Source organism: Falco punctatus, assembly GCF_963210335.1.
Source record: "Falco punctatus genome assembly, chromosome: 9".
Lineage (NCBI taxonomy): Eukaryota > Metazoa > Chordata > Aves > Falconiformes > Falconidae > Falco > Falco punctatus.
This window is the reverse complement of record NC_137589.1, coordinates 37,515,202-37,534,563: the sequence shown is the minus strand read 5'-3', so window position 1 is coordinate 37,534,563 and position 19,362 is coordinate 37,515,202. Positions and strand designations below refer to the sequence as shown.

The 19,362-nt window shown below is 36.6% G+C and overlaps 1 protein-coding gene across 3 annotated transcripts; it reads left to right on the top strand.

Annotated features, from left to right (window-relative positions):
• The first annotated feature begins 421 nt into the window (after positions 1–421).
• Positions 422–19,348, top strand: FAM204A (family with sequence similarity 204 member A). Of its 3 annotated transcripts, none has more exons than XM_080401042.1 (8): positions 422–562; positions 1,243–1,530; positions 2,528–2,618; positions 3,132–3,165; positions 3,749–3,851; positions 5,539–5,628; positions 16,414–16,520; positions 16,875–19,348. In XM_080401042.1, the coding sequence occupies exons 2-8, from the start codon at positions 1,252–1,254 to the stop codon at positions 16,924–16,926; spliced, it is 756 nt and encodes a 251-aa protein (XP_080257168.1). In that variant the 5' UTR covers positions 422–562; positions 1,243–1,251; the 3' UTR covers positions 16,927–19,348. The 3 variants fall into 3 exon arrangements, with proteins under 3 accessions (XP_080257168.1, XP_080257169.1, XP_080257167.1); XM_080401043.1 differs by having other exon boundaries at positions 544–562; positions 1,185–1,530; positions 3,752–3,851; XM_080401041.1 differs by having other exon boundaries at positions 545–562; positions 1,185–1,530.
• The last annotated feature ends 14 nt before the right edge of the window (positions 19,349–19,362 follow it).

Here is a 19,362-nt window from a genome sequence, read left to right as displayed (position 1 = left end):
CCACGTTAATCCAAGACACTAGTGGGAACTTTGAAGGACTTTTCCACCCTTAAAGTGTAAGGTTGCTGACTCTTGTCGTTCTGTCCCAGCATAAACACTTAGGCACTGTATAAATTAGAAGGTTTACTTTTGAAATAGACGCCATACTTCGCTATGGCAACTAGGACTGTTGTAAACCTCGTCACCCGTGTTTCCCCCAGAGCACTGCCGTTACCGACAAACCCGCCTCACTCGCACGCCTCGGGGCGGCAGACCCCTCCGGAGCCCGCCCGGCTGCCTCACTGCCAGGAGGGGCCCCGTACCCCCGCTGCCCCCAGGGGGACCCCTCTGCCCGAGGCTGCTGCGGCTCTTCCCCCGGGGCCAGGGCTGGCCCCCCCGCCCCGGCACAGGCCGCCCCCGCACAGGCCGCCCCGGCCCGCGGCGCGGCCAGCCCGTCACCCTGCTGAGCTGCCATGGAGACCAGAGAGGCCGGGCCCAAGGCAGCAAGACCCCCGTTGATTGGCTGCCGGGCAGAGCCCAATCGGCGAGCGGGGTGTTCCCGCGGTGCCAAGATGGCGGCCAGGTAAACACGGCGGAGGGGAAGTGCTGGTGCCGGGGCTGCGGTGCGGGGACGTGGGGGTGCGCGGGCTGCCCGGTAGCGCTGGCGGCTTGCGGGGACGGGAGCTGTCGTCTGCGGCCCGCGCCCTGGCTTGGAGCGGCGTTTCTCCTCGCGTCGCTTCTTCGGGAGCGGGCTGCCTGCTCTTCCCCGGCCTGCGCCTTCACCCGGCGGGCTCTCCCTCCGCCCCGGAGCTCGCCGCGGCCGGCCGTGCCCGCCGGGCGGGGGGCGGCGAGGGGAGGCGGCTGGGCCGGCCTGGGAAGCGATGGCGTGGGAGGGTTGGCCGGGCTCCCCCGCTGCCCGTGGGGAGAGACGGGACGCGTTTGCTGCAATACCGCCCTGGGTCTGAAAGCAATTGTAAACACATGCGGAGTGGTGAGGCTTTTAAGAACAGGGAAGGGAGGGGAAAGAAAAAAGAAAAGCTAATAGCTTCAGTCTGTGTACTTAAATCCTCAATTTCTCTCTGACATAGTAAGTATTAGAAGCTTTATAGCATGCTTGTCTAAAGCATCTGATAACGAATTTTCTGGAGAGAAACAGAAATATTTCTGATTATGCATGCTGTTATTTCTGTTTCTCTCTCCTGCAGGCTAATTATGTTTTGATGTCAGAATGGGGAAGTTCACGTAACTCTGGTGTCTTTGCAGTGACTTTACATGGCTTGGACTTATTTGAACTGGAAGATGTGGAGTGGTCTGTTACCTCCAGGACTGAATGAAAGTGATGTTGACTTAAGTTCTGATGATGGAGATGAAGCCCATGGTTCCCTTTCGAAGGAAGATGCAAATGAAGACGTTGAAAGAGTTCGGCTTCCTGAATTGCAGGAGAATGGACTTGAAACTAATGCCATCAGTGAACCTGTTGTGATATCAGTGACAGATGGAGAAAACAAATCTCAACCATGCCCTTCTGGAGTTCCTTTAAATATGTGGAATGTGGGTATTGTTACAGGTCTCAAAATGTCTGGAGCATAATTGCAACATATTCAAAGTCGAATGGCTAATCTTAAAATTTAAAATAACTCCTTGATGAATAGTCAATATACAAATCTGAAATGACATAAAATATGATAAAGTGCAGTCATCATAATATACCTTAGATTGTTTCAAGCAAGTTGAACAGAAATTTAGGTAGGAAGTGAATGTAAGATATTTATTTTTTTTTTCCTCCTAGTGCAGATTGAAAGCACAGCAGGGAGTTTTTTGGGTAACTATGCTTTTGCATAAAGACTTGTGGGTTTGGTAGTGTATGGGCTCTGAGCTTCTTCATAACTGCTTTCTGCATGAGTAAGGATTTACAGCTCAATATATCAGCTGCTGTACTGGTGATGCATATCTGTGCAGTACAGGCATACCCTTATGCTTTCTGTAGGGGTTGATTGCAGACATTCAGACTCAGTTGCTTATAACCTCTTGATTTTCCTGTTGCATGTAAAGACTGGAAAAAAAAGATATAAACAGAGCAATCTGTCTGTTTGGCTTTGAGTCAAAATAGGAATTGGCAAAATGTAGTTACTCTCCTCCATCCGTCTATCCCTGTAGGCGCCTGCTGTGCAAGGACTATGCTGTCAGTAATACTTGGATTGCAAACTGCCAGGTAGGCAATAGCAATCCACTGAGTGGCCCAGGAGTGCACAATCAGCATAGGTGTGTGTATTCAGCGTAACTGAATTCCTGTAAAAAAAACTGTCAGGTTTGAATAGTCCTGGGATTTGGGGAGGGCAGAATGTCAGAAGTGATGAAACATTGGAGCCAATTCTTGTTTAACACCGCCAAAGTTGGTGGTTCTCAATGTGTACGTTTTAATGTAATAGATACACTGTGGATAAATAAGATATTGGGACAAGATTTGTCAGCACATTGTGTAGTTTTTTTAAAAATGTAAAGAAAAAATAATTAAAAAATACTGATTTGCCTTTTCTTAATCTTGTAGAAATTTCTGGAGCTTCAGGAGAAGAACCGTGAAATGAAAACCCAAGCAAAACAGGAAAACAAAGGCCGAAAAAGAAAGCGCCGGAGAAAAGGTGTTGTTATATAATTACAAAATTTGTTTTTTGAAAATGAATTTAGTATCAAATACACTGGAAGTGGGATTTGCTTGTTGGTGGGGGCTATTTACCAAGAATTGAATGCTAAGTAGATGTATTTAAGCTATTATCTTGTGTTTTATTTTTCCACTTGTATATGTTGTAGGGCTAGGTTGTAAATTGCTACTTAAAGTTCAAGTAGTAAATTGTCTATTTTTTAAAAGGAGGTAGAACTTAGTTAATATTGGTTTATAATGGCTAAGTGTATTTCAGCAATTTGGTAAAACATTTTGTGTATTCTGGTTAAAACTTCTTCACAGATACTGTAAGAGTTTCTTTGTATGAAAAGGCTTACGGTTGAGTGGTTTAAATCCACGTGACTATTGGGTAAAAATCCTAGCGTGTCAGTCTTCCAAAGGAAATGTGACCAGATACAGTTCTGTTAGTTTCATTGGATGTTGTAGTGTATTACTGTGTAATGTTTGATTTTATTTTTTTTTCTCCCTCTAGAAAAACAGAAAAAGAATGATGAAGTGACTAAGAGGTATAGCCAGGTCAATGTGATTATCTGAGGTCTGTTTTTAGTATCAGGCAAAACTTGTAAAAAGCTTGACCGTGTGCATGGCCAAAGCCTAGCTTTGAACATGTAAAATATCTGCTGAAGTTGTTAAGTGTCTCTGTTGGGCAGGCTGAATTTGATGCTAGTGATTACTTGATGGAGTTTATTGGTTGATTTTAAAAATAAACACAAAGGTATTATTTAACATAACTTAAAAATGACTTAATGTTATTCCTAATGATGTTTTGCATGTAACTGCATACAATCCCCTGTTCAGCCTGCTGCTCCTCCTCCTCTTTTTCCTCCTTGGCAGTGTTAGGTTTACATTTGGACTTGATCTTAAAGGTCTTTTTCCAACCTAAATGATTCTGTGATTCTATAAGCTTGCTTTCAAGATTGTGGAATTACACTTGGAGGGAAAGGAATGATTAATTTCACTTCCATTAAAAACTGAATGGGTGAAAAGAGCATGTCTACTAAACGGAAGAATTCTTTTCAACATGAAAAAAAATATTACAAGTTGTGGAAAGGGATCTGGTTATATTAATGACTTGTTATTTGTTTTTAGTAGTCAACAGTTGGTAAATGAAGACAAGTGGAAAGAACTTACACAATACTTTGGAATCAATGATAGATTTGAATCACCTGTGGATAGCAGGGCTCCACAAAAGGTGACTGTCAGCTTGTACTTGGCCGTAAAAGAACTCAGCCTTAACTGAGATAGGAATAAGACTGAGACTGTTGGAAAGTGAGTAAATGACAAGTCACTCTGAGGAAGGATAATTTTGTGCACATTTTTAATGAATTTCCATTTAGGTATCACATGAATCTTACTTGGATTGAAAGGTTGCTTTGCTTTCTTTTCAGACATTGTATGTGCTTGTTTTGTGTCTGGTTTTGTTTTTTATTGTCATGAGACAGAACACTTAGTATGTGGTGTTTGAATTTTTTTCTTTTGGTTTTTTTTTTTTTAAATTGTTTTAACTCCAAAATGTGTCATGTAAACCCTTTAGTTGACACCAGAGGCTACAGGGATTAGAGGGCCAAACCTACTGTACTACAGTGTGCTGGATTTATAACACGTTCTATTTGTAAATATTACTGTGTAGCTAGTCATATTTGAAATAACTGATGCAATATGATGGACAAGTTAAGCTTATTATATTGCGAGTTCCTTGTAGCACTGTGTGTTCTGTAGTTCTAGTAAAGACGTGCATAAGTTGTATGACATCAAATGTTCAGTTAGCTTTGTCATAAATTTTGTATTTTTCATTTGCCTAAAGTAAGTTTCTGCATGCAAGTCAGGGGACACTCTCTGCTTCTGAGTTGTTTTGATACTATTTAGTTGTCATTAAACTGCTCAGGATAGATCTAGAATGAGGCCCAAAGTGTTAGAGTGCACTAGTGGAACGTATGTCTCATTTATTTCAGAAAAGACATCTAAAAGAATTTGCTATTGCTGCAACTTCCAGCTGTGCGCTTTTTTCAACTTCCACTGGAATAACTCGAAGTACCTGTAGATCACCATTTCTCAGGAATTGTTTGCTTTTTTGCTTTTATCTTTTTAAAAAGTATATATGTTAGGAAACTGTCAAATGTGTTTTCTTTAGCATCACTAGTATTTAAAACCAGTGAGGCTGTAAATTGTCTTTTGTTATGAGAGTGCGACTTTTTTGTGAAATTCTGAAGTCTGTGCCCACTGCTATGCTATCTTTCTGTATTCCATCAGAAGTTTCCAACTATAATTTCCAGTAAATATTTACCTTTTATTTTTACATTATTTGTGAATGTTGTCTTTAAGCAAGCTGTTACATTGATCATAAAGGCTATTTTCTTATTTTCAGAGGTTAAATTCTGAAGCTTTTTCATTGTTTCCATAGGACTGTTAGAATTTTTAATTTATTAGCACAGTGGAGTGGCACCGTGCCAGAACTCAGTTTTTGGATAAAGATAAGATCTTAGAACTGTAACGATACAGTGGTAATTGCCATTCTTTGTTACCTGACACACATATTTCACATTTTGTTTAGAAAGCTCCAGGGATGGAAGTGATAAGCCAGATTCTCAGATGAAATTTTATTGTGACAGGCATAAACTAGTCCATGTAATTTTTTTTAACCTACAGTATTATCCTGCACGTAAGGTGGAACTAATGCAATGATTTGTGCTCAGACAGTTTTTCAGTGAATTCTTAATTGTACTGTCCATTACAATACATAGACAAAGTGATTTGTGTTACATAGAAATTACAGTTTTATGCAGTGTCTTAAAGAGTTTATGAAATATTTTCAGGAAGGAGATGCTCCATTTAAGTGTTAGTTCTTTTTGTCCTAAACATATTTGCTTTTCTTTTTCTAGTCTGGCCTTGAACTTAGCATAGAGAAGTCTGTGGCTGAAGGTGACATTGATAAGGCCGAGGAGCTGAGCGATAGATTAGCCACTCGTGAGGTAAGTGGGCTATTAACAGAAGCTCTGAGGAAAATTGGGGTAACTAAAAACAGCATTGGAGGTTGTTTGGGGCATCTTTCTTGTTTCCTAAGCAGACTTCTGTCAGTGATTGAAGGATTTTGCTGCTGATCTGGTAATGCTTGGACAGCTGTAGCTATCTATGTATAAGAATTGAAAATACAGCCCTGAACAATCCCAAGTAAGCTTGCTGTAAAGCCTTGGTGCCACCCACAAGTCACAGGAGTCACTAACTAGTCACCTGTATTGAGCTTTTGATTTGTCTGCATGTTGCAAGCCAAGAAAACTGGAGTAGGATGTTTCCTTCCTGTTAGTTTCCTTTGCCTCCAGTTTTTCTTTGCGTTCCCTTCCCAATAAGCTTGGGAAGCCTGAAGAGACTAAGAGGTATAGCAAGCGTAGAGCAAGACATGCCAAGCTAAGGACAGATACACCCAAACTTGTGCAGCGGTGGGTTTTTTTCTTGTGTACTCATGTGATCAGGAGTCGATGCTGGAAGAATTCTGAAGAATAGATGGATGTCAAACATATTGCTGTAGCCTTAGAATGATGTTACTAGAAGGATAATTTTTTCTCCTTGTCATAATTTTTTAGTAGATAAATGCATATTAAAAAAAAAATCCAGGTGATGGAAACACCTTTTTTTGTTCAAGATGTCTTGTTAGTTGGTGTATCTGAGTAATTTTATGAAGGCTATGCTGTTTTTTGCTACAAAAATTGGACCCTTTAAATTTGTCTGTATTACTGAGAGAATACTTACACTGATGAGGAATCTGTTGGATACCTGTGGTGATTGCAGTTTTATATAAGAAGTAAAATGGTGCATGTATGGTAGGTGGTAGTAGCTGAAGTACTTAATTGAAATCCATGCAGGCTGTTGTGCCCACCAATTTTTGTGGGCAGGGGAGAAAATGCAAAAGAAGAAAATTAAGGCAAGATAGTTGGGTTAGTTTTGAAGCCAGGTAATAGAAAAAATAGCTAAGTACTATTTGAGGCAAGTGGAGAAGCTATAATTTTTAAGTAAGCTGATTTATGTAATTTAAAATATATATTCTGCATTTATATTAGGAGTTAATTTTATAATTTTTGCTTCCATTCCTCTATGTTGCATATTCTTCCATCTTCATGGAGGTAATGGAAATTTTATGTCCACTGTTATACTAGCAAAATTCAAAGGTATTAGAAAAGGATTAAGAAAGGGAAAACAAATTCCAAATACTTCTCATTTTCATACAAATATTTAATATGTTTAAGTACAGAGTTTTAAGCTAAGCTTTAATGTACAGTTTCAAATTTAAATCAGTTTCCTGCAATACAATACGGTATTGTGATGGCTTTAAAAACAAATGGCTCTTGAATGGGAAAGTACAGTTCTTAAGGTTCTCTGAGGTTAGGTAAAACTAACTCTTCCTCAGTGTGTCTTCATTAAACTCCTATGTTTAGTCAGTCAGGATGGTTTCTAATGACTCTTGCCTGCCTTTTCACCTGTGATGACAAAATTTCCACCTGCAAAGATGGCTATTGACAGCGATAGGAATGTGTCATAATGTTCCCTTTAAGTCTGGCCAGCTTATCACTGTGATACTGTTATATTAGCTTTTGTGTGTACAACATGAAAAATGCTTGCTGTTCTCCTTCACAAATGTCATTATCCCATCTACTCTAAAGTGGTTAGAGTATCATAATCAATAAAACATACTGAGGTTGTAGTGGAAATTGTTTGACTATAAAAACAAATTAATGTAAAGTTTTAAGGTTTTGTAATATTTATGATAAACTGTTATCTGATTTTGGTAGCCATGGGATTGTACAACATCTAGCATATCCCAGGTGCTACAGCAATGTATTATTATTTGTGGAACATTAGCTCCAAATTGTTGACTTTCAAATATTAGCATGTTGTAATTCTGAAAACAAAATGCTTGAAACATTATTAGTATTCACAGCCTTGACTTGGTTTTGGTTAAGTGGGCTTTATCTGAATAAATAGTATGTTGAAAGAAGGAAAACTCAAATGACTCTGACTTGATCTCATGAGGAGTTCTGTTGAAGCAGAATCCATGTGAATTCGCTGGGGTTCTTTACTGGTGTAAAGATGTGCTGCATTACCCACTGCAAGATTCATTTTTCTTTGACTCTTAAGAAGCTGTGGGGTTTTTTTCCTGAATCTTTTTGTCTAAGGAAGTTATTCTAACAGTGACATATTTTGATTCAGTGAAGAGCTATAGAAAAGGATTTGATTATGGGAGGGCTTGATTCAAAAACCAATTGTTTTGTATATAAGTACTATTAATAAAATACTGCTTTTATATTGTGTAGTACTGACTCAATCACTCCTTTCCTTCTTTTTGCAGTTTAAAGAAATGTCCCTTTTAAAACTCATTTTATATAATATTTCTAACAAGTGAATTGATTTTTTTGAAGTATGGCCGTTTGTATCCCTCTGCCTTCCAAATGCAACACAACACTGAGAGCAAGTCAGGCATGGAACTATTTACTATGACCGTATTGAAGTACACCACTGCTGAAGTCTAGAGAAGTGGATGAATTATTGTTCTTTTATCTCAACTTCATCTTTTTATGTATAGTTTTCATTTTTCTTCAGCAATGTTGAAGGGTTGGGGGACAGGGAGTATATGAGAAATGGCTACCTTCTGTTTAGGATACAGCCCCCCTTGCAGCTGTGTGAAAAATGTTCAGTGGGTAGGTGTTCTTTTTGAAATCAGGTGTATGGGGTTTTAATCGGCACCATTTTCTTTTGCAAGAAGCAGTGACTGGAACCTGCTGATAAAGCTTTTGCTTTGAGGCACAGATCCCAGAGTTCTTAAAGCCGTTTCCTGCCTTAATAAGTGAAACTAATTTTTGATGTATAACATTTATAAGCCTGTGAAACTGATAGGGCAGCTTCAGTATTTAGAGAAATGAAGCCAAAAATAAACAGATGATGAGAATAGGCAGTAAAAACATGTCCTAAAAAGCAAAGGAATGCCAAAATGATGCTGTCGCTATGTTATCATTATGACACAGTGAGAAAAAGGTATTTTTAAAAATCAGATTTCTTTAAAATCAGTTATGACTTGGGCAATATGCATAATCTAGCAGCTGTGAGGGGATCACTGAAATACACATCCTAAAAAGTGAAATGCTACTACTTCAAGGTTTTGGGTCTTTTGGTTTCCATGTGGTACTTGTTGCAGGTCCTTTAAGGAAGATGTTATTGTAGGGCTGTAAGAGGCTTTGGACAATATATTATTTGTCACCGCCTTCTGCTTTGACAAATGTGCGGAAATGTTGATTTTAAAACAAAACTACTTAATCTAGTAGCATTCAAGGTTTCAGACTGAGAGAAGTTAAACTCTGATACACGGCCTCACAAATAAGGTATTTACAAATGCTGCATGTGTGGATTCATATATAGCTTTTGAGACTAGCTAAAAATGCGTTACCCCTTTTTTTTATTGGCAGTTGCATTTTTGTTAAAAAAATATAAATTGTACTTAGGGTGATGACATTCAGTCTAATTTCGTTGCAAACCTCAGTACCAAATACTATCCGTTGTCTGCTGTTCTCATCCTAGTGTTTGGACTAGAATAGTGGTTGCAGTTAGTTTGGGAGTTATCAAGGTAACAGATTTCTAACTTGTAGCGTCCTTGGCCATTCCCACAGCATGTTCTCTTGTGGGGTGTTGTACTTCACCAAGTTTTATTGATCCTGAAATTCTTGATTGCATTATGTTATATTTGTGTGGAGTTCTTCCTGAAAGAATATGGGCATGTCTCGTTATATCGTACTGCATAATTTAAGGCCATCAGTAACTGCTGCTTTAGGTAGGCTGCTTCTAGACCCCAGTCTAGTCTAGCTTGAGCATCGCGTGCTGTGACACAGTTACAGTATCTGAGATCAGCACTCCTTTTTAATAAGTCAGTGTTGAGCATCAACATAAGGCAGGTGGGTCACATTGCTGTAATTCACTGTGCATTTTTAAACAAACTGTTAGATTGAATTATTTCTCTAATACCTACAGCATACTGCTATTAGTATTAAATGCATTGCAGTATGCGTGGTATAATATGCACAGTTAAGGTTTATTACTGTAATGCAGTTGCTGTCTTTGTTAGAACCTTGCAGGGATTTCAGCAGAGACCTTCATGTTTTAAAGTTCTGCTTTTCAAATGTAGAATGGCATACCTAAATCTATTGTTTGAACACTGCATTTAATGATTACATGTTTAACTTGAGAGACGCCAATAGAGGTGCTGTAGGAGTTACCTCACAGACTTTGAACTGTTTGGAATGAAGGTTGTCAAAAGAATGAAGTTTATGTGGATGCTTAGCTGGGCTGCAATTACATGGTTTTCTTGGTGGTGCTCTAAGTAGGGTAGTTGAGATTTAATGGTAGCAGGTACTTGGATATGTAGCTGGGAATAGACACTTGAAATTGTCAGCTTTGTAATGCTTTTTCAAAACTTTTTGGAATAAGATCTTGGAATGTGTTTTAATTGTTCTTACTCTGTGTGAGAATCTGCCTAGATTTTTTTGAAGAGTAAATTAGACTATGCACAGCCACAGCAGTTGGAGGTGTTTATCCTTTTGAGTAAGGATGCTATATGGAGATAACTGGTAATTCCACTTTGCTGTAAATGAGTTTCAATTTGCAGTGATACTTGTTTTAAAATGATTTGGTTTAAATTAGGAATTTTACATTTACCACCCTACTCCTAATATATAAACCTGGAAAAATTTTTTACCCTAGAGAAAGAATTTTTCATAGTGCTTTTGTATTCAATTCATTGCGTGGTGTCTCAAGAAGCAGAATGGAGATTTATTATAGCTCTAATATTCTGAGAACTAATCTGGCTAAACCTCAAACTTTGCATTTGCTTGTGGTTTTTTGTGTTAACTGCCTGGTAGGTAGGTGCCACGTTGTCTAAGAGCATATTAGCCTGAGGGCTGTAACTTGAACATGATAAAATAATCTTGACCATATTAGACTTACCTGTCAAAAGGAACTTTTAAAATATTTTGTAATTTAATGTGCTAAATTACTGGAGTAGTTGTCAGTCTCTAAATAAAGCAGACTTTCTGACAGCACTGTTCCTAAGTGCTTAGCTTAGTGGCTTCTGGCATTTTGATGAAAGATTTTTTTTAAAAAAAAAGCTGTGATTTATAGGGAATCTATGGTATTGGAATCAAGCTTAAATGAAAGATCTACATTGTAATTGACAAAATTAATTGGCTCTTCACTGGAGTATCATTCTTATGTTACAGCAAGATCAGTCCTTCTATTGTCTTGAAAACTTGTTGTATCAGTTTTGACCACTTATGATCAAATTAGTGTCTGTTGTCTGTAAGTAACTTCTAGTCATATAGTTTAGAATGGGAAGAACGTGAACAAGGTAGTATGTCATAGCTGTTGGGAGCTGTTCTGGAAGTTGTTTTCTATTTGAAAATATGGGTAGGATATGATTGATGGTGAGGTCAACCACACATTACTGTTTCAGATGGACAGGTTATACTGCTTGATGTGCCTGTGTTCGTAAAGCAAAATAAAATTTCAGAATTCTGTGCAACATTCACAATTCATCATACTGCTTTTAGGTACCTGAAGAGATTGATGCAATTTTATATGGAATGTAACCAAGCACCAATTAACTTGGAAGTCTTGCCTGTTGAAGGACCTGGGGGGGGGGGGGGGGGCGGGAAACCCTTCCTTTTTTATCTCTGAAGGATTTTCTTTCTAACACTTGGGAGAGGTGCTTCCAAATATCTCTCTTCATGGAGGTTGTTTTCTTTTAACCTTTGGAACATGGCAGGGTTATCACCTAGAATTAAATTCTTATGCTCCCTTAATTATGTATATCTTTTTCTTAACAAACCTTAAAAAAAGATTTCAGATGTTACAAGTCTAATTAAAGAGACAGACAAAGCACAGTTTATACTGTAGATTTTTTCTGCAGTTCAATTAATCAGCATGTTTTCTCTTTTAATTAAAACCATTTTAGTAAATTAAAGCCCACAGCAAAACACATATATAATTTGTTTGTAATTAGCTCTTAATTGGTGGTAGTTGAAGCTTAGCACCCTTGGTTTCTTTCTTCATGATTGCCATTTTATTAGCAGCCAGTCATTAATTAATCTTTTTTTTCTAATTAGCTTATAAAACTGTTGATGGCACATTATTGTAAATGTGATTTTAAGTTCAAAGCTTGTTAATAAGCTTTCTTACTTAGAAGAACAGAGATAAAGAAATTGCTGAAAACAGTACTACAGTTCTTTTTTTAAAACTGCCTTTCTTATAAGGAGGCTGTGTAAAGCATCTAACAGCTTATAGTTAATTTTTTAATGCTGTGTTTTCTCATGAATGGAAGAAGTTACTTGCATTTAAATGTTTAAATCTAGCAAAGAGCTTAATATTAGAACAGTTTTCTGTCCTTGCTCCATTACATGTCATCCAAATATAATTTGATGTTGTAATACACAGCATAGAAATACAACAAAGGTATTACAGAGTGTTTTACAGTGAAAGTTGAGCACATCATTGAAAGGGGACAATTTTCACTGCAAAATCCACTCTGTATTCTTGTTTGCTTTATATATTTTATATACGTCAGCAATGGATAACATTCCATAACATAAAAGGAGAAAATCATTGCTAAAGGCAAGCCTGAAATAAGTAGATTCATATTTGATGAGAAACTGTAACACTGTATTAAAAGGCTGTTTGGCTTCCCTGGTATGATCATGGGGTATTTCAGGACCTGTTTGAATATAGATACTTTGTTAGAGCTTCTGTAGGTTTTGCATTTTCTATACCATACCTAAATATTTCTGGAGCTGTTCTTGAATCTGTCTCATTACTTGTATTGTTCAGCATTTACATTGCACAGCTCTATCTTAATGACAAGTCTTTGCTTTGTGGTATTTAATGTTAAATGTCTTGATTTTCAAGGAAGTTTTCTGGAAGTTACAGTAGATTCTGTTGCAACTTAATAAAAATGTTTACTCTTCTGCCTGAACTTTACATGCTGTTTCAACTTCAACTATTTCTTTGCTTGTTTTAAAAGTGTTTTATGATGCTGTGCAAGAAACACTAGAAAGGGATAGCTGACAAGGAAAAAATTAAAAATTGGATAAAAAGTAAATGAATAATGTCATATTACTAAAAAGATGAGAGGCTAATTTGTGCCGACTTTTTGCTAATTTTGTTCAAGCCTCAAAATGAGGAGCTGTCACCCGTTCTGTGTAGCACTGATGACAGTGCCAATGATCCATGAAATAAGCTGCCGCTGGCTTTGTTCTGATAAGAATGAACAAATCTGCACAATGTACGGCTCCCAGAATCTCATTTTCATACTTGCATGCAGGCTAAAAGAAATAAGCTGTTTGCAGGCTTGATTAATCAGACATTTGAGGGTTTTTTGTCTCTTTGATCTCTTTCGTCTCCTAGGTAACTTGCTTGACATTAATGTTGAGCTTGAGTAAAGACAATCAGGAATTGTAGACCAAACTGATATAAAAATTAAAGACCTTAACACTTTAAGTACTCCAGTAATGGTTCTGCTTTACTTCAGAAAACATCTGTTTTCATTTAATTAAAGAACAAAAGAGAATGGCATAAATATTTTTCAGAGACCTGTTATTCCATAAAAAGTTGAAGTATGATAATTGGTATTTTTAAATAAATGCCTTGAAACTGTTCAAAAAGGAGGAATGCTTCAGAAATTTATTACAAGGTAACAATTTCAAATGAGTAGAAAATTTTCATTTATGCTACATTAAATATCTAGAGTAAGATATTTGATGTGATTATTGGTCAACTTCAAGATGGAAGGGTCTTTGCTCTGTAGAAACTAACTTGTTTTTTAAGTTTGTCTTGAATCTATATATATTGTTACAAGGATGAACCATAATATCATCTTTGCTACCCAATATGATTTACACACTTTAAACCTGTAAAATTGAAAGGAATTTAAAAAAAAAAAATGTCGCAGTGCGTTTGCTTGAGGTTATGCAGACGCTTTTACAAATCTTCCAAGTGGCTGTAAAGATGAATGCCTCAAGGGTCTAGCCAGGGCCCTGCTTTTCCAACCAGCTAAAGCCCTTATCTTAAATCCAAGCAAAGTACCATTAATCTTTTTGAAAGACCTTTTATGGCTTTTAATATATCCCAAATTAGAACATTTTACACCCTTGGTTCCTGAAATATGGTGATAAAAAGCCTTTAGAGCTTAATTTTCCTTACTGCGTGCTCTGACCAATTTGCAGTTCTTTGTGATAATGTTTAGACACCTTAATTAAAATGCAGCAAAATATTGGATGTTCTATATGGAAAATGCTGATACTTCGACTACACAAGAAATTGTTGTATATATTTTTATTCATGCTTTCTTACTTCTTCTAAGATTGTATTTTATTGAGTTATCTGATGACCTGAAATGTTTGATTTGTTGTTTGTGGGGTTTTTTAATGTAAAACCCATTGACCAAGCTTTTTCGGGGACGTGGGAAGAGTGAAGATGCACATCTGGGTGTGGTCAGGAGCAGAAGACATTTAAAATGTTTGTATGTGTTTATATGCGACATTTGTTTCGATGTCTTGAAAATTTGACTCTAGCCTAGAAATGATAACATTAACGCTGCAAAAATGTTTCTCCTTCCACATACACTACAGAGGATCTTATTATCCCATATTTTCCATAATTTTCAATGATAGAAGAACTCATTCTGTCTTCCAAGAAATACAGATCAGAAGATTTTTCTGCAGCACTTGTGTAGACCTCACTTGTGTATACTTTTCAATTGGCATTAGAATATCTTTTAAGGAGATGCTGTTATTCATCACATAGGAGTTAATTTTCAAGTATGTTAGGAGGTAAAATACAGTTAAAAATAAAGGCATAGTTCTGCTGATAGACTTCAGCCATCAGATTGCTCTAGTTAAGCTAATAATTAGTCCTGTTTCGATTAACAAGTAAACATTTTTTGCATATTTTAGGCGTGTTTTCTTAAGCTTTTTTATGCTGCAAGTATATTGAAGTTAATAGCTGCCCTTAAATATTAAGTGACAATGCAAATAAGAGAATGCTATGTTCCACTCTTTGACTTGAGATTTGGCGGTTGGGGTGTTGGCATTGAAGAGCTATTTATATAAACATGTTCATGGGAAAATTACGTCGCTGATAATAGTAAAGTTTTGAAATGTCTGGTCACATGAATTATTTTGTGCATTAAGATAATTCCATAGGTGCATATGTGTGACTTTATAACATGTGCAGATAGTAGATTAAAACCCTGTTTAGCTTTATTTTGTGTTGTTTTCATTTTAAAATATTATCCTTACCTCTTAAACCTTTGTGTTGCTAGTTTTCAGACTGTCAGACAAAGCACAAACTGACATGCTTACTGCCTAGATGTATGTAGACTCTCAAAGCCTTCTGCAGAAAGGCTATTTTCTTAATATTTGAACCTTGAAAGGGCCATAAGGTAAATGGCTTGTAGTGATGCTGTTTTGTTAACAAAATAATCAGGGTATCAACCTACCTACGGAGTAGGTGTTTGATAATAGAATTGTAGAAGATGGGGCAGTGTACCTGCACCTGAAGATGCGTTCTTGAGTTCTCTCTTATCTTACCTGAATAAAATGTCTGTGAATAAATAAGAGTTGCCTTCTTAGATGCCAGAGATTATTGAAATATATTATCATTCATAATGGATCTTTAACCAAATTCTTAAGGGGTGTTCTTTCACTTGAGTCTCCCATGCCTCTCTTTTTTGATGCTCTCATGACATTTTGAGGAAACTTAGAATAGCTAGTCAGAAACATGTTAGCTAACTACAGCACAAGAAGAAAACTTGTTTATCCACATCACAGTTTATAGCAGTTTTGGCTAAATTAATTGCTTGTTTGTGGAGAAAAGCAATAACTTTTGAGGCTAAACTCTTCCGAAATTCATATTTTAGTTGGAGATAATGTCAAGTCATAACAGCAGTCACAAAATGTAACTGCAGTGGACAAGTTATAAGTGCTGATTAAGGAAAATAATCTGGTCATAGTTCACAGTACCTTCTTCTATCTTTTTTTTTTATGCCCCTTGACATTCACTAAAGTAAGCTTATTTCTCACAGTGTAAGTTTATGAAAGTATTCACCTACAGCCTATTATGACCTTATTTGAAAAGTGTGCATATAATCACACAGTAATCTAAACACTAGTAATGCGAAGACTAAATGCCACTTGGACTCTAAGGACACTGCTTCATTTACTTTCTGGACAGACTAATCAAAACATGACTGCTGGTACTACTGGGAAGTGTGTGGTAGTAGCAGTTCTTCCTGCATAAAACTGTCTTTTTGGTGGTTTTCATATTGGTGAGACCTGATACTATTGTGTTAGCACAGCTGAGATCACAAGCTGGTCTTAATAACGGAGACTCTGTATGTGTGTATATCTGTCTATATATTTATTTAAAAAAAAAAACAAACAAAAACCCCAAATAAAAGTATCTAGCGGGCTACTGCCATTTTCTTTTGTTCTTGACAATGAAGGATTTGATGAAAAGGATTGCTTGCCCCAGGATCCTACTCCTTTGTCTTCTCTCAGGAGACATCCTTGCTCATCCAATGTAGTAGTACAGAATCAGCCTAATGTTTGAAAGATACTTTTATATTGACTTCTGAGAAACAATATCAGACCAAGTAATTTGTGAGGCTTAAATTTCATATGAGCCTTTTGCATCTATTCAGTTTTCCTTTTTTCCTTTTCATGTCTTAGCTTGGTGTGAAAATTGCCAAAGCTGCTGCTTGCCGCAACTTTGTAAAAGCCAAGCAAGAAGCAGAGGCTGCCCAAGAAGCTCAAAAGAAAAAGAAGCTTGCTTGGGGGTAAGTCATTTGAGTATGGAATTAAACATTTGTGGTTTCATTGGCACTAGGTATGTACAATACAATCTCAGTTAAATGTTTTCTTAGTTGAAATAGGCGTGCACTAATCTTGTTTAGTTTAACCTTGTTGGGTTTTGGTTTTTTTGTTGTTTGTTTGGTTTTTTTTTAACAGTGTATCAGGCTTAAGTACAGAGGCTTTACCAGAATTAATGTATTGGTTATATGGCTACACTTGCCTTAATGTCCTCATTACAGTAATAATAATATTTTATTTTTGTTGTTATTAAGAATAGTATGGTTGAATACTATACACACATGCTTGTGATTCCTAATGGATATTGTGCTCTATTTCAGATTTGAAGCTAAGAAAAGATGGGAAACAAAAAGCAACATGGGATACATGTAATCCATTTTTCCAGTCATATACCTGTTTTTACTTGAAGAATCTTTGTGGGTGACTTCTGAAGTCTAAACACAACCCCCAAACCAAAACCCAATGCATCAAATTCCTTGTGTTTCTCTTAATGCTGTTAAACCACACTATCTTCTTTTGGCACTCTCTTTTAATGTAGCAAAAATGCTGTCTAAGTATCAATATTATGTTAAATACAGTATTTTCCCTCCAAATATGAAAACCTAAGATAATGCATTGCAGAATGCATTTGGAATCTGGTGGAGAACTGTCTATAAAGTTGGAATAAAATACTTGGTCCAAATGTGTTCTGTGCTGCACTGCAGTTACAATATGTGAGTATAAGGGGAGGGATAAGTTTTCCTGCTGAGGTTGTACAGACTTAATGCAGTAAGTACTATTTTTCTGATAGCTTGAAGGTTTTTGGGGGGCACTTAATAAAGAAAAGCAAAACCACCTTATTTGTTTTAAGCCTTTATTATTTATGAGCTTAATAAATATAAACAGGAAAACACTGGCTGGAAAAAGTCCATCCTCCCTCTCCTGGAAGAATCTGGTACTGTTGCTCATGTCCTGGTGCCATGTTCTTCAGAAAACCTAAAATTCCCATTCCTTTCCTTCTCAAGAACTCAAGTTTTAAAAGTCCCAGTTTCTTAGAACAGATAAAGTATTGAAATAATGTATCTTGAAAAATAGCTGAAATACATAGTGTTGTGCAGTTAGCAGCACCCAGGAAACAAATGCAGATTTCACTCCAAGTCAGATGTTTTACGGATCAATTAGGATTTTAATGTTTATGGTATAATCTTATCACAGGAATTGATGATAATGTTTCTTCAGAATTGTTCTCAGTGAAAAGTAAGGACACATTCAGAACTAATAACTTTTCTCCCTGAAGCTCTTGCATATATGTTTAGTCACCACAATGCCTGAATTGAATTGGTAATGTAAATGTCAGTTATTGTTAACCAAGATTAATATGTTTCAGGCCAAAGGTATGGTATTAGCGTAATGGTGATTTACTATGTAAGTACTTGAGGCTAAAACAACTTGCCAACAAATAGCAATTTGAAGTTTTACAGCACTAATTCGAAGAGTTTAGGTTTGCAGTCCAACACGGAATAGTGCATTTTTGTTCATTAGCCCTCAGGTTGTTTGATTCTTTTTCTTTTTTTAGCAGAACATCATATTTCTTTCATAAAGATGAGAGTTTGCAATATGGTAATCTGCAGTTAGCTGTAATTAGTTATGATGACAGAGTTGAATACAATTGCCAGGATTGTAAATCAGGGGCTAAACAGGTTTCTGCAATATAACATCATAAATCTCACGCTATGGCTTACAAACTACATTAGCTTTAGAAACTTTGGTGTTGGAGAAAGCAAGTGATACCTCTGAGTAAAGTGATTATAAAGGTAAATTGCATGTTTACTTATGTAAACAAACAAATTACACCATGTACCTTCATCAAGATTTTTCTCATTTCTAAATGTTTCTGTCCAAGACTTAGACAGTATCCAGAGTGTCTGTTATTTTTTCATGTACCTGGCAGATAAGTGTTGGATACAGTTGATGTTTCTGCTTGTTATGTACTGAAAAGCAGAATGATGCTGTTAATTGTGCTGAAAACATCAGCAGTATTCCCTTAAACGTTTAGAAGTAACATATTAAAGAAATGCTCTGTTTTCTTGTAATAGCTGCTTTAAATAGTAACAGTGTGTAGTAGTCAAAGATCTTGATCTAATTATAAGGATCAGTGCTGTTTGATAGGAGAATGTGCTCTAAAAGAAATCCAAATTGTCAAAACCCAGCTATTTGAGAACTTGCCACACTGTCACAGCAGTGCATACCGGCCACCTGTAGTATCTTTCATTTCGAATGACTATAATTAGTTTTATGTTAGGCCATTAATAAGGTAACTATTTAGGAAGTATGCAGAATATTTGCATTGGGTTACTTGTGTGATGAATTTAAAAATTATCAGATTTCAAGTATTTTGATCTATCTAAAGTATTTGCTTAGAATATTGGTTAATTGATAAAGCTATACAGTGTTAAAAAAAAAATCCTGATTAACAGTGAAAATACCAAAGCCTAACACAGCTTTATAGAGTTCATCTAAATATGCATTCATTTATTTATTGTGTAACTGTACCTTTAATAAACATCACCTAAATTGCTTCTCTGATTCTAAGATGTCTTGCATTCCTGACGCTTTTTTTGTAGTTTTGCTCTGTGCTGTGAATTTTGGCCAACTAAGTAAAACTGTTCTGAGATTTCACTTTTCTTTGTTTTTAACAGAACAATCCAAATGCTGTTTTCAGTTAATCAGCTTAAATATAAAAACTTTTACAATGAACTAAATTTGAGATGTAATAATAATTCTTTTAGCAAATAAAAAGTTTGTACTATCTTCTCTTCTGACTGAAAT

What these genes read in the sequence shown, in the direction of transcription:
- FAM204A (XM_080401042.1), top strand. Translation starts at nt 1,252, where the DNA reads ATGGCTTGGACTTATTTGAACTGGAAGATGTGGAGTGGTCTGTTACCT. An exon ending in ATAGCAGGGCTCCACAAAAG is followed by an intron (nt 3,852 to 5,538) that starts GTGACTGTCAGC and finishes TTCTTTTTCTAG; the next exon opens with TCTGGCCTTGAACTTAGCAT. An exon ending in ATAGATTAGCCACTCGTGAG is followed by an intron (nt 5,629 to 16,413) that starts GTAAGTGGGCTA and finishes TTCATGTCTTAG; the next exon opens with CTTGGTGTGAAAATTGCCAA.